Raw genomic sequence first — 14189 nt, 5'->3', positions numbered from 1 at the left:
ACTGAGTCTACATAGGCTGGTGGAGGTCTGAAGACATGATACAGAGGAAGAGAGTCCAGGCCAGAGGAGGATGGAAGGCCAGGGAAGGCATCTCGAAGTGGCTATCACTGAGCAAAGACCTGAAATCTGGGAAACAAGACTTAACCAACTTCCGTGAGAGGAACTAGCACGTGCAAATCACATGTTATCAGGGCCTACAAGGCCTTCATCCATCTGGTCTTCCATAGCAAGTTGCCCCCTGCCAGAAGCCTACATACAAGCACTCACTTCTTCCAGTTTGGGAGGAGAGCATCAGGGTGAAGGCTCCAGCAGACCTGGTGTCCAGGGAGGGACCTCTTCTTGATTGACAGGCAGCTGTCTTGTATTCTCATTCTGAAATGGGCAGGAAGCACAGAAGGAGGACAAATGGCAAAGAAGGTGTGGCTTTGTCCCTGGTACCACTAAGTGTGCTCTGTGTTTTCTTCTGTGTCTGTTCTTACACACTCGTTAGCCTAGCCTCGAACTGGTAAGCTCTCATCCCCCACTGGTCAGAGTAATCATCCACATGTCCCAGGGAAGATTTCTTGAGCTCAGAGCTAACCCCGTGCTTCTCTGACCCTCATTCTAGGACTCCTCCCCTTGGGTGAGACATTCCCCTCTCCTTTTGAGACAGTTTCTTTCTCGAGCCTGAGAACCCCAGGCCAGGCCTGGACAGACTGTTCTCTCTCTCTCAGGAGCACCTGCTCCAAGCTCTAGTCCCCAGCATGTCTCCCCCAGGGGTCAGTCTTTCAAGAACTGCCTGCTAGCGTAGGCTTCTCCCCTCTTCCTCCCCCATTTGCGGCAGGCTGCAACCACTTAGTTCAGCCTGTTTGCCTGAAGCAGCCGGGCCGGGACCCTGCTTCCTCCCTTCCCCTCTGTGGTTCTTAGCTCTGCTATGGGTCTACTCCTTGCACCCTGCCAGGGACCCTCTCTGAGACTTGCTTCCCCACATGTGCAACCACCTGTGTGAAGGGCTTAGCTGCCCATGCTTGTGAGGGAGGCTCTCTCTCTCTCTCTCTCTCCTTCTCTGCCCAGGACCTATAAAGTGAGTGCTAGTGGTGCCGTCAGACACAAGAATAGCTAGCGTGAATGTTGCTGTGATACGGAACATGCTTGCTTCTCCCCGCACCCCCAAGAAGGGACTCTAGCTGGCAAAGGCACTGTAAGAAGTCCTGCCCCGCAGCCACCACTGACCTGACCTGTGGCTCACAGCCCTGACCCGCCAGCCTTACAATCACGTGCCACTGTTGCTAGCTTTCTTATTTTAGTCCTGGCCAAATGTTTTTTTGTTAAAACAAAAATGTGCTTTTCTCTGCCTACACAACCTGTCAAAGTTACTTAAGACTCTTTCCTATCCTGTCTTAATAGATTTTTACTACTGCTGTTAAATTCTATTCAGTTACAACCAATCTTTATGACTTTCAATCTTGTCAGAAGTCTGCTAATAATATACTTAAGTTTATGACTGACAGAATTCCCAAAGCCTCTAACAGTTGACCCAAGATGGTTTCAGAAGATGTGCACACACCTAGAAGATACTGCCTGGATTGTATGTGATGCTATGATCACTGAAAAAAAAACTCAGTAGACAAAACTGGATGCCTTGAGTCAAATGACTTGGTTGAACCAAGGTAAGACATTTCTCATGTCACGTGTATCCATTCCACAGAAGAAAGTCCTGCGTCTTCTGTGCTTGAAAGCCAGACTGACTTCACCCAAGAGACCATGGAGACCACGGGAACTGTTGGCTAGCAGACTCTTGTCATTTTTAAAAAATAATATATAACTGGTAGATTATTGTTTACTCTTTCTCAGACTTCTGACTACATTGACAGCTAAGCTTCCACAGATATTATCTGTTACCTCATTACCTAAACTCAGTTGCCATCAATTAAATGCTTCATATTTCCTCTTCTTGCTATCCCACTGTCCTAAATTATCTGAGTTCCTATAATCTTGCCTAACTCTAATAAAACATTCCACTATACGATCCAACAAAGGCTCATCTTAAAGACTGCTCGTGTCGTTAACTCATGCTGTTATCTCTTTTGTAAACTTATAAGCTACAGGAAGCCCACTCAGATCTACCTCTCACGGACCAAATAGACTCCATCCAGATAAGTACATCTGCCTAAAGTTCCCACTTACTACCTAATTCCAAAGGGTGGGATCTCTCTGGGTTTCAAATGTACATCTTAGAAAAAAATTTCTTTCTCCCAAATCTACTTAATCTTATTCCCTACATTTTGTCAGGTCCAGGCGCATCCAGAACAGCTCCAGAGAAGCAACCTCCAGATGCTCCATCTCCTGTCACACACACAGCTGCTTCTACTGGACCTGTTCCTTCTGACCTATCCTCTGATGGCTCGCTCCATAGACCCTGGACAGCTGGAAACAGTCAACTCTCCTAAGACTGGACAAACATCCCCCATACCCATTCTTCTAGGTTCCCCCTAGAGACACGTCACCCCCCAATGCCAGCAGGAAGTAGCCAGATATCACAACAATCCTATTCCTGCTTCGCTGTCACCTCTTTCTTATTTTTCTCTTTTAATTAAACCAAAACAGGGGAATGTTAGTATTCTGTCTAAACTCCACCTCCACAGTTACCTGGCAACAGCCAGGTAGGCCTGACCCACTATAAAAGGGGCTGTTTGCCCCCTTCTCTCTCTCTTGATCTCTTTATCCCTCTGTCCCCTCACCCCTTCCCCCGTCTCCCCTCCCCCCACCGTTTCCATGTGCTCATGGCCTGTCTCGATGTGGAAAGCCGTGGCTCGTGCTGACAGCATTCGCCATTACAAGATGGCGCTGGCATCCGGTGCTCCTCCAAGTAAACAAGTAAACTGCGCATGTGCTATGGTAAAAGTGCGCCAAGTCACAGCCCATCCCGGGGCGTTTTGGCGGGTAACGAGTAAGCAGCCAATCAGAAGTGAACACGCCGCTCCAAGGGTATATAAGCAGTGCCTTTTCCGGGCCCGGGGTTTTCCTCCTTTTCATTGGAATAAACGTTTGCTGCGGAAGGATCCTGGTGTCCGTGTGTGTCTTGCTGGCGAGACAATTACACGCGGGTCACATGTCTCTACTCTACTCTTCTACTTCTCCTCTCTCTCTCTGTCTCTCTCTCTTTCTCTCTCTCTCTCTCTGCCTCTACTACCCTCCGGGCTCCCCTCCCCATGCCCTGAATAAACTCTACTTTATACTATACTGCTGTGTGGCTGGTCCCTCAGGTGGATGAGATGCCTCAGCCTGGGCCCGCTGAGACATCCCCTTCCCCCATACCTCTCGACACACCCACAGAACATACTCTTTATCTCTTTATCTTTTTATAAACACATCATTTGAGCAACAGCTGTGTCATAAAACACAGGAGGAGGCCACAGGGCAGAATGTTTAAAAGCCAGAAAACTTCTATGTCTAAACCAAGCTAAAGCTAGTGGGGGGTTGGGGGAGATGGGGGAGAGTGTCTGAGACTGTTACACAATGACAGGGTCAAGGGAAATCTCATCCCATAAAACTTCCTGCCTTAGGCCCGAGAGTTAACAATTGTCAGACTGTCAGAACAAAATCACAGCACTTGTGCATAGGCTCAGGGAAGTGGCAAAGCCTTCCCTCCTGGTCTGAATACAAATGTGGATAGTGTGTACAGAAAAGGCCCACATTGATTTTTCTCATCCCACCCCATACATTCACAGAGATAGCTCCTATAGAAACTAGCTAAACCTGCCTCTCTTCTCTTCTGCATGCAATGGAACCACCTCCTTGCCCAACTGTATCTGATAAGCACTGCAAGCTTCTCCAGTGGCTGCAGCTTCTCCATTAGAGAGCCCAGCACACCCAATCCTAGGTCCCCTGTGTGTATGTTTGTCTTCTCTTCATTCCTTCACCTGACTGGGGAGTCAGGTCATTCACTGGAACCATGTTGGATGCCACCCTACCTTTGTACACTCAGGCAGCTGCAGTACCCACAGTTCCTTAGAATCATGACAAGGCCCAGGACAGTTGTTAAAAATGATAATTCGCTAAAAACAAAACAAAACAACAACAACAACAAAAAAGGCCGGGCAGTGGTGGCACATGCCTTCAATCCCAGCACTTGGGAGGCAGAGGCAGAGGCAGGTGGATTTCTGAGTTCAAGGCCAGCCTGGTCTACAGAGTGAGTTCCAGGACTGCCATGGCTACACAGAGAAACCCTGTCTCAAAAAAACAAACAAACAAACAAACAAACAAACAAAAAGATAATTCTCTGGGCTGGAGAGATTGCTCAGTGGTTAACAGCACTTGCTGCAAGAGGGCTGTTCTGTTCCCAGAACCCTCACACTGGCTCGTAAACATCTGTAATTCTAGTCTGTGGGATCTGACATCCTCTCCTGGCTTCTCTGAGCACCAGGTATACACACGTCCACACGCACAGACTTATAGGTAGACAAAACACCAATATACATAAACAAACAAACATTCATTGCTTTATTTCTGGGCTAAACCACCACCCACTAGGCTGCAAACATCAACATTAGAATACTTGCATATGGAAGGAATAATCCTCTAATAGCACACTAACCCCCTCACGAGCACTCTTGATCTAACTACCCTCAGGACTTGTCCAGATATGATTATAGATTTCTTTCAATTTGGACTCTAACACAGTGGCAGGTGACCGTGGATGAAATTAGTCTAGGAAACTGCTTAGGTTAAGCAGAATAATAACACCTTGATTCATCTGTTAGTATAAGACTAATTACCATTCAACGGCTATGCTTTCCCCTCTGTGTTTAGAATTAAGAGTTGCCTGGGGCCGGGCAGTGGTGGCGCATGCCTTTAATCCCAGCACTTGGGAGGCAGAGGCAGGCGGATTTCTGAGTTCGAGGCCAGCCTGGTCTACAGAGGGAGTTCCAGGACAGCCAGGGCTACACAGAGAAACCCTGTCTCGAAAAACCAAAAAAAAAAAGAGTTGCCTGGGGGCGGTGGTTGCACACACCTTTAAGTCCCAGCACTCCTGAGGCAGAGTCAGCTGGATCTCTGAGTTCATGGCCAGTCTGGTCTACAGACTGAGTTCCAGGACAGCCAAGGCTATACAGAGAAACCTGTCTCAAAAAAACAAAATCAGCCGGGCAGTGGTGGCTCACATCTTTATTCCCAGCACTTGGGAGGCAGAGGCAGGCAGATTTCTGAGTTTGAGGCCAGCCTAGTCTACAGAGTGAGTTCCAGGACAACCAGGGCTACACAGAGAAACCCTGTCTTGAACCCCCCTCCCCACAAAAACAAAAACAAAACCAAACAAACAAACAAACCACCACCAAAAACCAATCTAACCTACACACACACACACCCGCTCTTTGCCATTTTCTAAAACAGTGGTTTTTAGGCATATTCCTCATGGATTTTTCTTCTAACTTTAGTACAGTCTAAAATAAAATGATTCTTATTTCTGACAAGGTTTTTGTTTTAGTTATGAGTGTGCATCTCTGTGTGGGTACGTGTACTATGAGCACAGGTACCTGCTGAGGGTACACATTTCTCAACATGCCTGCCTCCTCTTCCCTAAGTATTCCAGTTACAGGCATGAGCCAACACACTCAGTTTATGGAGTACTGGGGAAGAAACCTAGTATCTCCTACGAGATAGGCCACCTGAACCAGTTTCCAGGCCCCTGCTTAATTTCTGTTGTTTTTCTTGAGACAGCATAAGCCTCAGGCTTGCCCCAACATATACTACTCCTGCCTCAGCTTCCCGAGTACAGGGATTTCATTTGGGCCATCATAAGAGCGCTGAGCTAGGGGGGGAGATCTGGGGAGGAATTAGAGGAGGAAAAAACATGACCAAATATATTGTATAAAAATTGTTTTCAATGGAAAAGAATGTTGAGATAATGAAACCTGCTCGAGTATGTGGAAGAAAAACACAGACAACTTTAAATTTCAGATTGCATCACGAGTTTGGTGATAGTAGTAGCGGTTGCCCAACGACAGGGGCCGATAGAGTGCAGAGTCCGACAAAGCATTGCAGCCGGGCGGCTAAGTTTGATCCTCTGAGAGTTCCGTAGCTCAGTTCGGCTAGCGGAGTGTCCCACGTGCTGTTTCCGGTTACACTAGGAAACACGAGTCCAAGCTGCAGCGGGGACCTGGCTGTGACTGACAGAGGCCTACGTTTTCCAAGAACTGCTCACCAGGGAGCCCAGCTACAGCCACCATGTCCGGCAGGAACAACAACAAGCTGCCCAGCAACCTGCCGCAGTTACAGAACCTGATCAAGCGGGACCCGCCGGCCTACGTCGAGGAGGTGGGACAGGGATCCGGCTCGCCGGGACGTTCCGGTGTGCTTCCGGGGGCCCTGGGGAAGAGACGGGGTATGGGGAAGGAACTTCCTAAGGACCTGTTTCCCACCGCTTGCAAACACGCTGCCCTGCAGACCCCACCAACACTGAAACACAGTCTAAAACCCGTCGCCTCCGAGTTTATCCGCCCGCCTCGCCGACGTGGAGAGGGGTGAAGAGGTCCAGCCGTCGGCCGCCTCGCAGCAAAAACTCCAATTAGCCCGTAACATATGAGTCGTGTGTTAAAAGTGCTTTGCACAGACGGCCGCTCCCGAGTGCCCCACGCTCTGCCAAGAAGAGCAAGGAATTCTCAGATGCCAGGGCCACAGTCAGGAGTTTAGAAGATGTAGTTAAGCCACGGTTCAGACTCGTGGGAGCCAGCCTGAACTAGATTTGAGAAAATGCTTTTGAGGGAAAAGTGCGGTCGACAATTCTGTTAGGTCCAGTTTGTGTGAGAGACTTAGCACACTCCAAATGTGTGAACTAATAAGAACCACTAAATGAAAGCGGTGACTTTGTACTCTTAACCTGGTAGATAGGTTAAGACACGCCTTTGTCTCTGAACCATGAAACCGGCATCTCAGCCTGCTGCCATTTATTTCCTTCGACTTTATTTCAGTGAATAACTCAGCTCTCTTTGTCCTTCCTCCCCCCAATTTATCTTTACATATGAATGGTCTTTCTCTCTTTCTTTCTTTCTTTCTTTCTTTCTTTCTTTCTTTCTTTCTTTTTTGTTTTTTCTTTGTTTGTTTTTCGAGACAGGGTTTCTCTGTGTAGCCCAGGCTGGCCTTGAACTCAGAAATCCTCCTGCCTCTGCCTCCCAAGTGCTGGGATTAAAGGCGTGCGCCACCACTGCCCGGCTATGTGAGTGTTTTATATTCAAATGCTTTTTAATACTTAAGGTGACAATAGAGAGTGACGAGCTAGTACAACAAAGTACTAACAGGCAAGGTGTCCTTGTGTTAGAGCAGTGTCCAGCAGCTCACAAAGAAGTGAATTAAGAGCCCTAGAACTCTTTTTCTGTTACTAATTTTTTTTTCAGTTAGCATGCAGAGTAATGGGTTTTGTTTCTGGACTTCGGTACATATATGAAGTGTTCTTAATTATCCTCTTCTACACCACCCTTCCCAATCCTCCTTGTCTCCCTCCCCTTACTGGTTCCTTTCCTTTCCCCAAACAGCCCCCACCTCTGTATCCATGTCACATATATTTCAGTTTCCTTCATCCTTTAAGATCTCTTCTTCCTGGGCTGGGGAGTTGCCTCGATGCTTCAGAGCACTGGCTGTTTTTCCAGAGGTCTTGGGTTCGTTGCCCAGCACCTACATGATATCTCATATCCATCTGTAGCTCCAGTGTCCGGGGATCCTACACTGGCCTCTGGATACCAGGCATATGTGTGCACATACATACACGGAGGCAAACACTCAATACACATTAAAATGAATCTCCTCCCATATTCCCCTGTCTAACTTGTGTCACAAACATAAATTTAAGTCTGACTTCTGCTTATGAGAGGAAACGGGCTACTCTGAGTCTCGTTTAGTTTCTTAACGTAATGACTTCCTCCCATGCCATGGTGTCAGCTCACGGCTGGAACCATAAGTACATGTATCACGTTTGAATTACATGTTCTTCTGTTGATGGACATATAGGCTGACTCTGTTTCTTTGCTGTTGTGAGTAGTAACATACATATATATGTGTGTGTGTATACGTATACATATGTATATATATGTATATATACATATATATGTATGTATATATATGTGTGTGTATGTGTCTGTGTGTGTTTTTATTATATACCAGGCCATTGGGAAGGTCATTTTTAGTTTGTTTATAGTGGTTCTACCAGGCTACATTCCTACCAGTGGGCTGTATGTGTTTGTGTATATGTGCACGCATGCATGCGTGTGTGCATGTGCTTGTGCTTCTACCACTCTTCATCCCCACCAGTGAAGGACCACAGACCAGTGGTGTGTGTCTGTGTGTCTGTGTGCTTCTACCACTCTCCATGCTCACAGTGGAGGATCCAAGACTTGGATGTCCTGGCTTCACCCACAGAACCACTTTGGGATACTGCTGTGGTGGTTAGAATGAGAGAAAGGAGGGAGCGTCTGGGGCTTTGGACATTTGTGACGAATGTACATGGGGCAGAGTATGGTATGTCCTGCTCATCTCAAGCAGACCCTTGGCCAGGAGTCTGTAACTGTCAATGAGTGGGGCAGTGAAGGAATCGGGAGGAGGGCTAGGTTAGGAACATGAAAAGTTTGGGACCTTCTCACTCCTGTGAGTGTATGGAGTCAAGGGCTAGGTGGTAGCATGGGGTTGGCCCTTTAACTCTTACACTTCAATAACCCTTCAATAAAGGCTGAGGATTAAGGAGAACTTGGGGTGTGTGTGTATGTGTGTGTGTGTGTGATTGCTGACACACTAACTATGGTAAGCTGGGGTGTAGCTGAGCAGTGGAGTACTTCTCTCACATACCTGAGCACCCTGAACATTCCTAGCCCCACAAAAGCAGTGGAACCTATGGAAGCATAATAGCTGTGGGGCAAGAAGTGTGCTTGACTCCGTTTAGTTACAGTGGTTAAACACCGTACTGGGGTCAGATATATACAAAGCTCAGCACAAACCAAGTACTTAGAGAGGTGCTGGGGCCTTATATTCCATGTGTCTGTTACCCTTGAATTGTTGTTTAGGCTTGAGGTGGGGGGAGGTGGGCAGAGAGAGGTTGGTGTGTGCATACACATGCGCTCATGTAAAGGATGCAGGGGCCCTGGTCTCTCATTCTTTGTCTAGTCTTGGAACTAAGCTAGTATTTAGTAAGCAGCAGAGAGCCTCCTTCTGCCCCTTGAAATGGCTTTCATGTGAGTGCTTGGCATCTGTACTCATAGCCTTAGGCGTGCACAGAAGTCACTCACACAGAACCATTGCCAGCCCTGTCTTTGATTCTTTTTCTTTTTTTCTCCCATTTTTAAAAGAAGGTATATGCATGTCTTGCCTGCAATGTGTTCTATGTGCACTATGTGCATATCTGATACCCCTAGAGGTTAGAAGAGAGCTTCTGATCCCCCGGAACTGGAATTACAGATGGTTTTGAATCGCTGGGAAGTGAACCAGGTTCTATGCAAGAACAAGTGCTCTTTACTGCTGAACCATCTCTTGAGGCTTGTGTTTGATAGTTAACATATCTTGTCTAGAACGCTAGCATAAAGCTTTACTGAGTATTTAAAAGGGAAGATTTGACTAGAAAGCTTCATGTCCTTCAGGCTTACTTCACCCTTACTGGCCTGACCTGACATTTTTCTGCCCTTCATACATAGGTAATGTGATAGTAAATGAATGGCGGAACAAGGCCAGAAGCTGAGTTTCTGACTCATGTTTATACCCCTGCTTAAAGTTCTGTTCTAAAAACAAATCTTCATGAGCCATGCAGTGCTTGAGAATCTCAACCTGTTTCTGTGTCACTGGCAGAGGTGTGTGCCAGCTTGTTCTTCTGTGCGAGACTGGAATAAACTCTGTTCTTTTTCCTCCTGCAGTTCCTTCAGCAATATAATCACTATAAATCCAATATGGAGATTTTCAAGTTACAACCAAATAAACCCAGCAAAGAACTCGCAGAGCTGGTGATGTTCATGGCACAGGTAAGGTTTCTCAGTGAGACAGAGGTTGGCACTACCATAATTTGCAGAAGTTCCCTCACCTGGTTATTCCCACCGTCTGTGTAAAATCTTAAGTTCGTCTACAGCCTTCCCCCTTGTAGATCTTATTTTCTTCCTAAGATACGTTGGAGGACTTTGATGAATTTTAACATAGAGCCAAACAGAACAAAAGTCATCAAAAAGTTTTTCAATCATCATACAGGCAAGTTCTCAGTTGTGCCACATACATTTTACAGAAACTACGGGGACACTAAAAGTAGCAGAAACAGCCTCCAGGGAAAGCTGGTGATCGAGTCACCTGCCTCTGTGACCCAGCCAATCCCTGACTATGTGAATGTGCACCTGAAGTTAGAGGAGAAAGGCTGCTATTAAGAACAGCTCTGCTTCGTTACAGATTGGCCACTGCTACCCGGAGCATCTCAGTAACTTCCCGCAGGAGCTGAAGGACCTGCTCTCCTACAACCACACCGTGTTAGACCCAGATCTTCGCATGGTAGGAGAGTCAGTCACACTGTCCTGTGCATGTTGTGACAATGGGAGACCCGAGAGCGCCTTCCTGCTAAATATCTTTTTGGTGTCTGGGGGAGTGCAGAGACGGGGTGCATGCTGTGTTTTCTCATTTAATAACCTCACCTTTTTGGTATGTTTTCTTTTACCCCCTAGACATTTTGCAAAGCCTTGATCTTACTGAGAAATAAGAATCTCATCAACCCGTCCAGTTTGCTAGAGCTCTTCTTTGAGCTTCTGCGATGCCACGACAAGCTCCTGCGGAAGGTAAAGAGTGAGGGCTTAGCCCACCATCCCTTTCTTCCTGAGCTTACACTGCAGAGTTCAGAGGTCATGGAATTCTTAACATTGTTTGATATGGTGAGAGATAGCTAGTCCTTTAGTAGGAAATAGGCTGAATGCCACTCTGGACCAGGGATCAATCTCAGAGTATATGTTTTACTTACAAAATCCTAAGCTAGAGATTGGTAAGAAGAATCTTCATTGTTAATGCTGTACAGACAGACAGGTCGAGTCACAGACGAGTGACATGTCTCTGGTCAGGCAGCATCCATGTGGCAGGCTGGACTTTAATTATAGGCAGCCTGGTGCTCAAACCTAATCTCTTCACGACCATGCTGCACTGAACAAGGGAGGGCAGTCACTTGGCTAGAACCAAACCTGCACAGTAAAACTTAATGTTCTATTGCTATTAACATTTTCCCATGACTTTTTATTTGTTTATTTATGACCAAGAGCTAAAGGTTTATGAAACAAATTTCAGAAAGAAAAGCTTAAATTTGTATTCATCAAGTTAATCCCTCATACCATGTATTAAGAGACTGCTACTATTCAATTTGAGCATTTATAGTTCTGGTCTAAGCTGTGACCTAACAATGATCCATAGAACCATGTTTTGGGTACTAGCAATGTTGTAGCCACAGATGTGTCATGCATTCAGTTAGATATTTGCTTCCCTTAAAAAAGGTTGGGGCTAAGTGACGGCTCGGTGGTTAAGAACACTTGCTGCTCTTCGAGGGGACCTGGGTTCAGTTCCCAGAACGAATATGGCAGCTCACAACTCTCTGTAACTCCAGTTCCAGGGGACCTGACATTCTCTTCTGGACTCTAGGCAACACATATATACACACATGTACAGAAAACACCCATACACAGAAAAGGATCTTTTTTAAAAGTACATTGAACTGTACAGTATAAATGAATGAATAAATAATAGTATACTTTTTAAAAAGATTTTCTTGTTTTTCCTTATATGTAGTTGTGTGTGCCTATATGTGTCTATGTGCACATGAGTTCAGGTGCCCATGGAGGCCAGAGGTATCCAGTCCCCTGGTGCTGGAGTTACTGATGGTTGTCACTGCCCGACGTAGGTGCTGGAACTGAACTTGGACCCTCTGGAAGAGCAGCAAGTGCCCTTAACCCAGCCATCTCTCTGTCCCTCTGTGTTTTTGGTTTCTTGGTTTCTGAATGCTAAAGATTGAGTTCAGGGCCTTGCAGTTGCTAAAAGTGCTCGTTCAGTGAGTTACATTCCAGCTGTGGAGTTTTCAGACAGGATCTCACTGAGTAGTCCAGCCTGACCTTGACCTTGATGTGATTAACCCTGCTCCCTTGAGCATTCTTTCTGCCTGTCTGCAGAGTGAACAGTGCGACATAGTTCTACCTGTTTGTTCCTCATGTTTCACTTAAGTGGAGTCATCCATGTTTTTGTTTTTGTGGCTGCCTTAGCATGCTATTTCAAGATCAGTGTATATTGTGGTGTATATGATTGTATCTTTTTGGCTACCAAATATTCTGTTTCATGACTCTGACACATGCTTGCCCATTCATCAGCAAATGGGTGTTGGGTTGCTGCTCCTTTTTTGCCTGTTGCAAATAAAGGACTTGTGACTATTTGTATAGCAGGTAGGGTAATGGCTTTTCTTTTCTAGGGTAATTACACGTCTAACCCCTGGAAGAGCAGTCTTACCCTTTCAGCTTTTTTGGGGTGCTTGCTTGTTTTGGATCTCTTTTATTAGAGAGTGAAATGAAAAACCAAAGTTGTCCTGTGTGTTTGTGCTTTTCTCGAAGGTTAAAGGCACTCCTAGGTTTAATGTGTGTCCTTTGTTTCCTCAGACTCTGTACACACATATTGTGACTGATATCAAGAATATCAACGCCAAACACAAGAACAACAAAGTGAATGTGGTAAGTGCCCTCTGCCCCTGCGCCCTCCCTGCCCCCCATCCCCTGCGCCCCCAGCTTTTTTCCAGCCCTGCATTGATGCTCTTCTTCCTGGGTCCATAGGTGCTGCAGAACTTCATGTATACCATGTTGAGAGACAGCAATGCAACCGCAGCCAAGATGTCTCTGGATGTGATGATCGAACTCTACAGAAGGAACATCTGGTAACACATACAGGAATTTTTCTCATGAGAAATAAGCTTATTTTTTTCCATTTATGATTGATTATAGAGCTCAGAGATAAGTGTTTCTTTTTTATTGTTTTTTTTTTTTTAATCTTACATTCTTTAATATACTTATACATTGAAGTTGGGCATAAAATACAGAGGTACTCTGATTGGTTGGTTCTTTTTTGTCAGCTCAGTACAAGCTAGCATTTTGTGGAACCTCAATTGAGAGAAGAACCTCAGTTGAGAAAATGTCACCATCAGGTGCATGTAGGCAGTTTGTGGTGCGTCTCCTTAGTTAGCGATGGATGTAGGAGGGCACAGCCCATGATGTGCAGGGCTCCTGGGTTGTTAAGAAGACAGGCTGAGGAAAACAGGCGGGAAGCCAGTGAGTAGCACTGTAGCACGCCTCCACTTCAGTTCCTCTTCTGACATCACAGTGATGATGGATGAGCTCAAGTAAACCTTTATTTTAGCTGTGGTTGATTTTGCTGATTTTTATTTTAATTTTTTAAAAATTTTGTTTTATTTTTCTCTTGTGTGTGTGGGTATAGATTTGCACATGCTATGCGTGTGTGTGTGTGTAGGGGAGGGGCTTGCAGGTCCAAGCTTGGCATCAGCTGCCTTCCTCATCTGCTCTCTACCTTACACATCAAGAAAAGGTCTCTCATCTGAATCAGGTTGAAGCTAACTGAATTAATTTAGCTAATCTAGCTGCCTGTGGGGACCCTTCTCTGCCAGCAGACACCATGCCTCCCTGAGGTGAACTGTGGGATCTGAACTTGGTTTCATGCTCACCCTAGCCCTCTTCCCACTGGCTGTTTCCCTAGCCCTGCCTTTGCTAAATTGTAGTTTTTCCGACAGAATTGTTGGCATTTTAGTTTTTGTTTTTGTTTTTGTAACACTCTGAGTAAGTTCCTTGGCACCAAATGTTCTTCATCTTTTTTGTTTGTTTGTTTTGTTTCGAGAAAGGGTTTCTCTGTATAGCCCTGGCTGTCCTGGAACTCACCATGTAGACCAGGCTGGCCTCAAACTCAGAAATCTGCCTGTCTCTGCCTACCAAGTGCTGGGATTAAAGGCGTGCGCCACCACTGCCCGGCTGTTCTTCATCTTGATGTAATTTAATGATGTCCTCTACCTGTGCTGGCTCATTTGATGCTTTAGCACTTTAAATCCTAGGATTAACTGTCAGAAGTACTCACTGTGGGTTTATGCCATTTTCTCTTGCAGGAATGATGCCAAAACTGTCAATGTTATCACAACTGCATGTTTCTCCAAGATCACCAAGGTGAGCTGTACGGCTGCC

The 14189-nt window shown here is 45.9% G+C and overlaps 1 protein-coding gene across 1 annotated transcript in view; it reads left to right on the top strand.

The window, feature by feature from the left end:
• Positions 1–6109: 6109 nt before the first annotated feature.
• The window catches only part of Sdad1 (SDA1 domain containing 1), a 28457-nt gene continuing 20377 nt past the window's right edge, over positions 6110–14189 (top strand). The window contains exons 1-7 of the mRNA XM_028789177.1: positions 6110–6294; positions 9867–9971; positions 10384–10482; positions 10653–10763; positions 12609–12680; positions 12780–12880; positions 14114–14171. Of these exons, the coding sequence (XP_028645010.1) occupies positions 6205–6294; positions 9867–9971; positions 10384–10482; positions 10653–10763; positions 12609–12680; positions 12780–12880; positions 14114–14171 (636 nt within the window). The 5' untranslated portion in view covers positions 6110–6204. The remainder of the gene's footprint in view (positions 6295–9866; positions 9972–10383; positions 10483–10652; positions 10764–12608; positions 12681–12779; positions 12881–14113; positions 14172–14189) is intronic.

This window comes from Grammomys surdaster, unplaced genomic scaffold (genome assembly GCF_004785775.1).
Source record: "Grammomys surdaster isolate TR1022 unplaced genomic scaffold, NIH_TR_1.0 125793, whole genome shotgun sequence".
In the NCBI taxonomy this organism is placed as follows: Eukaryota; Metazoa; Chordata; class Mammalia; order Rodentia; family Muridae; genus Grammomys; species Grammomys surdaster.
The sequence above is the reverse complement of the archived record's forward strand: the minus strand, read 5'-3'. Positions and strand labels throughout refer to the sequence as shown.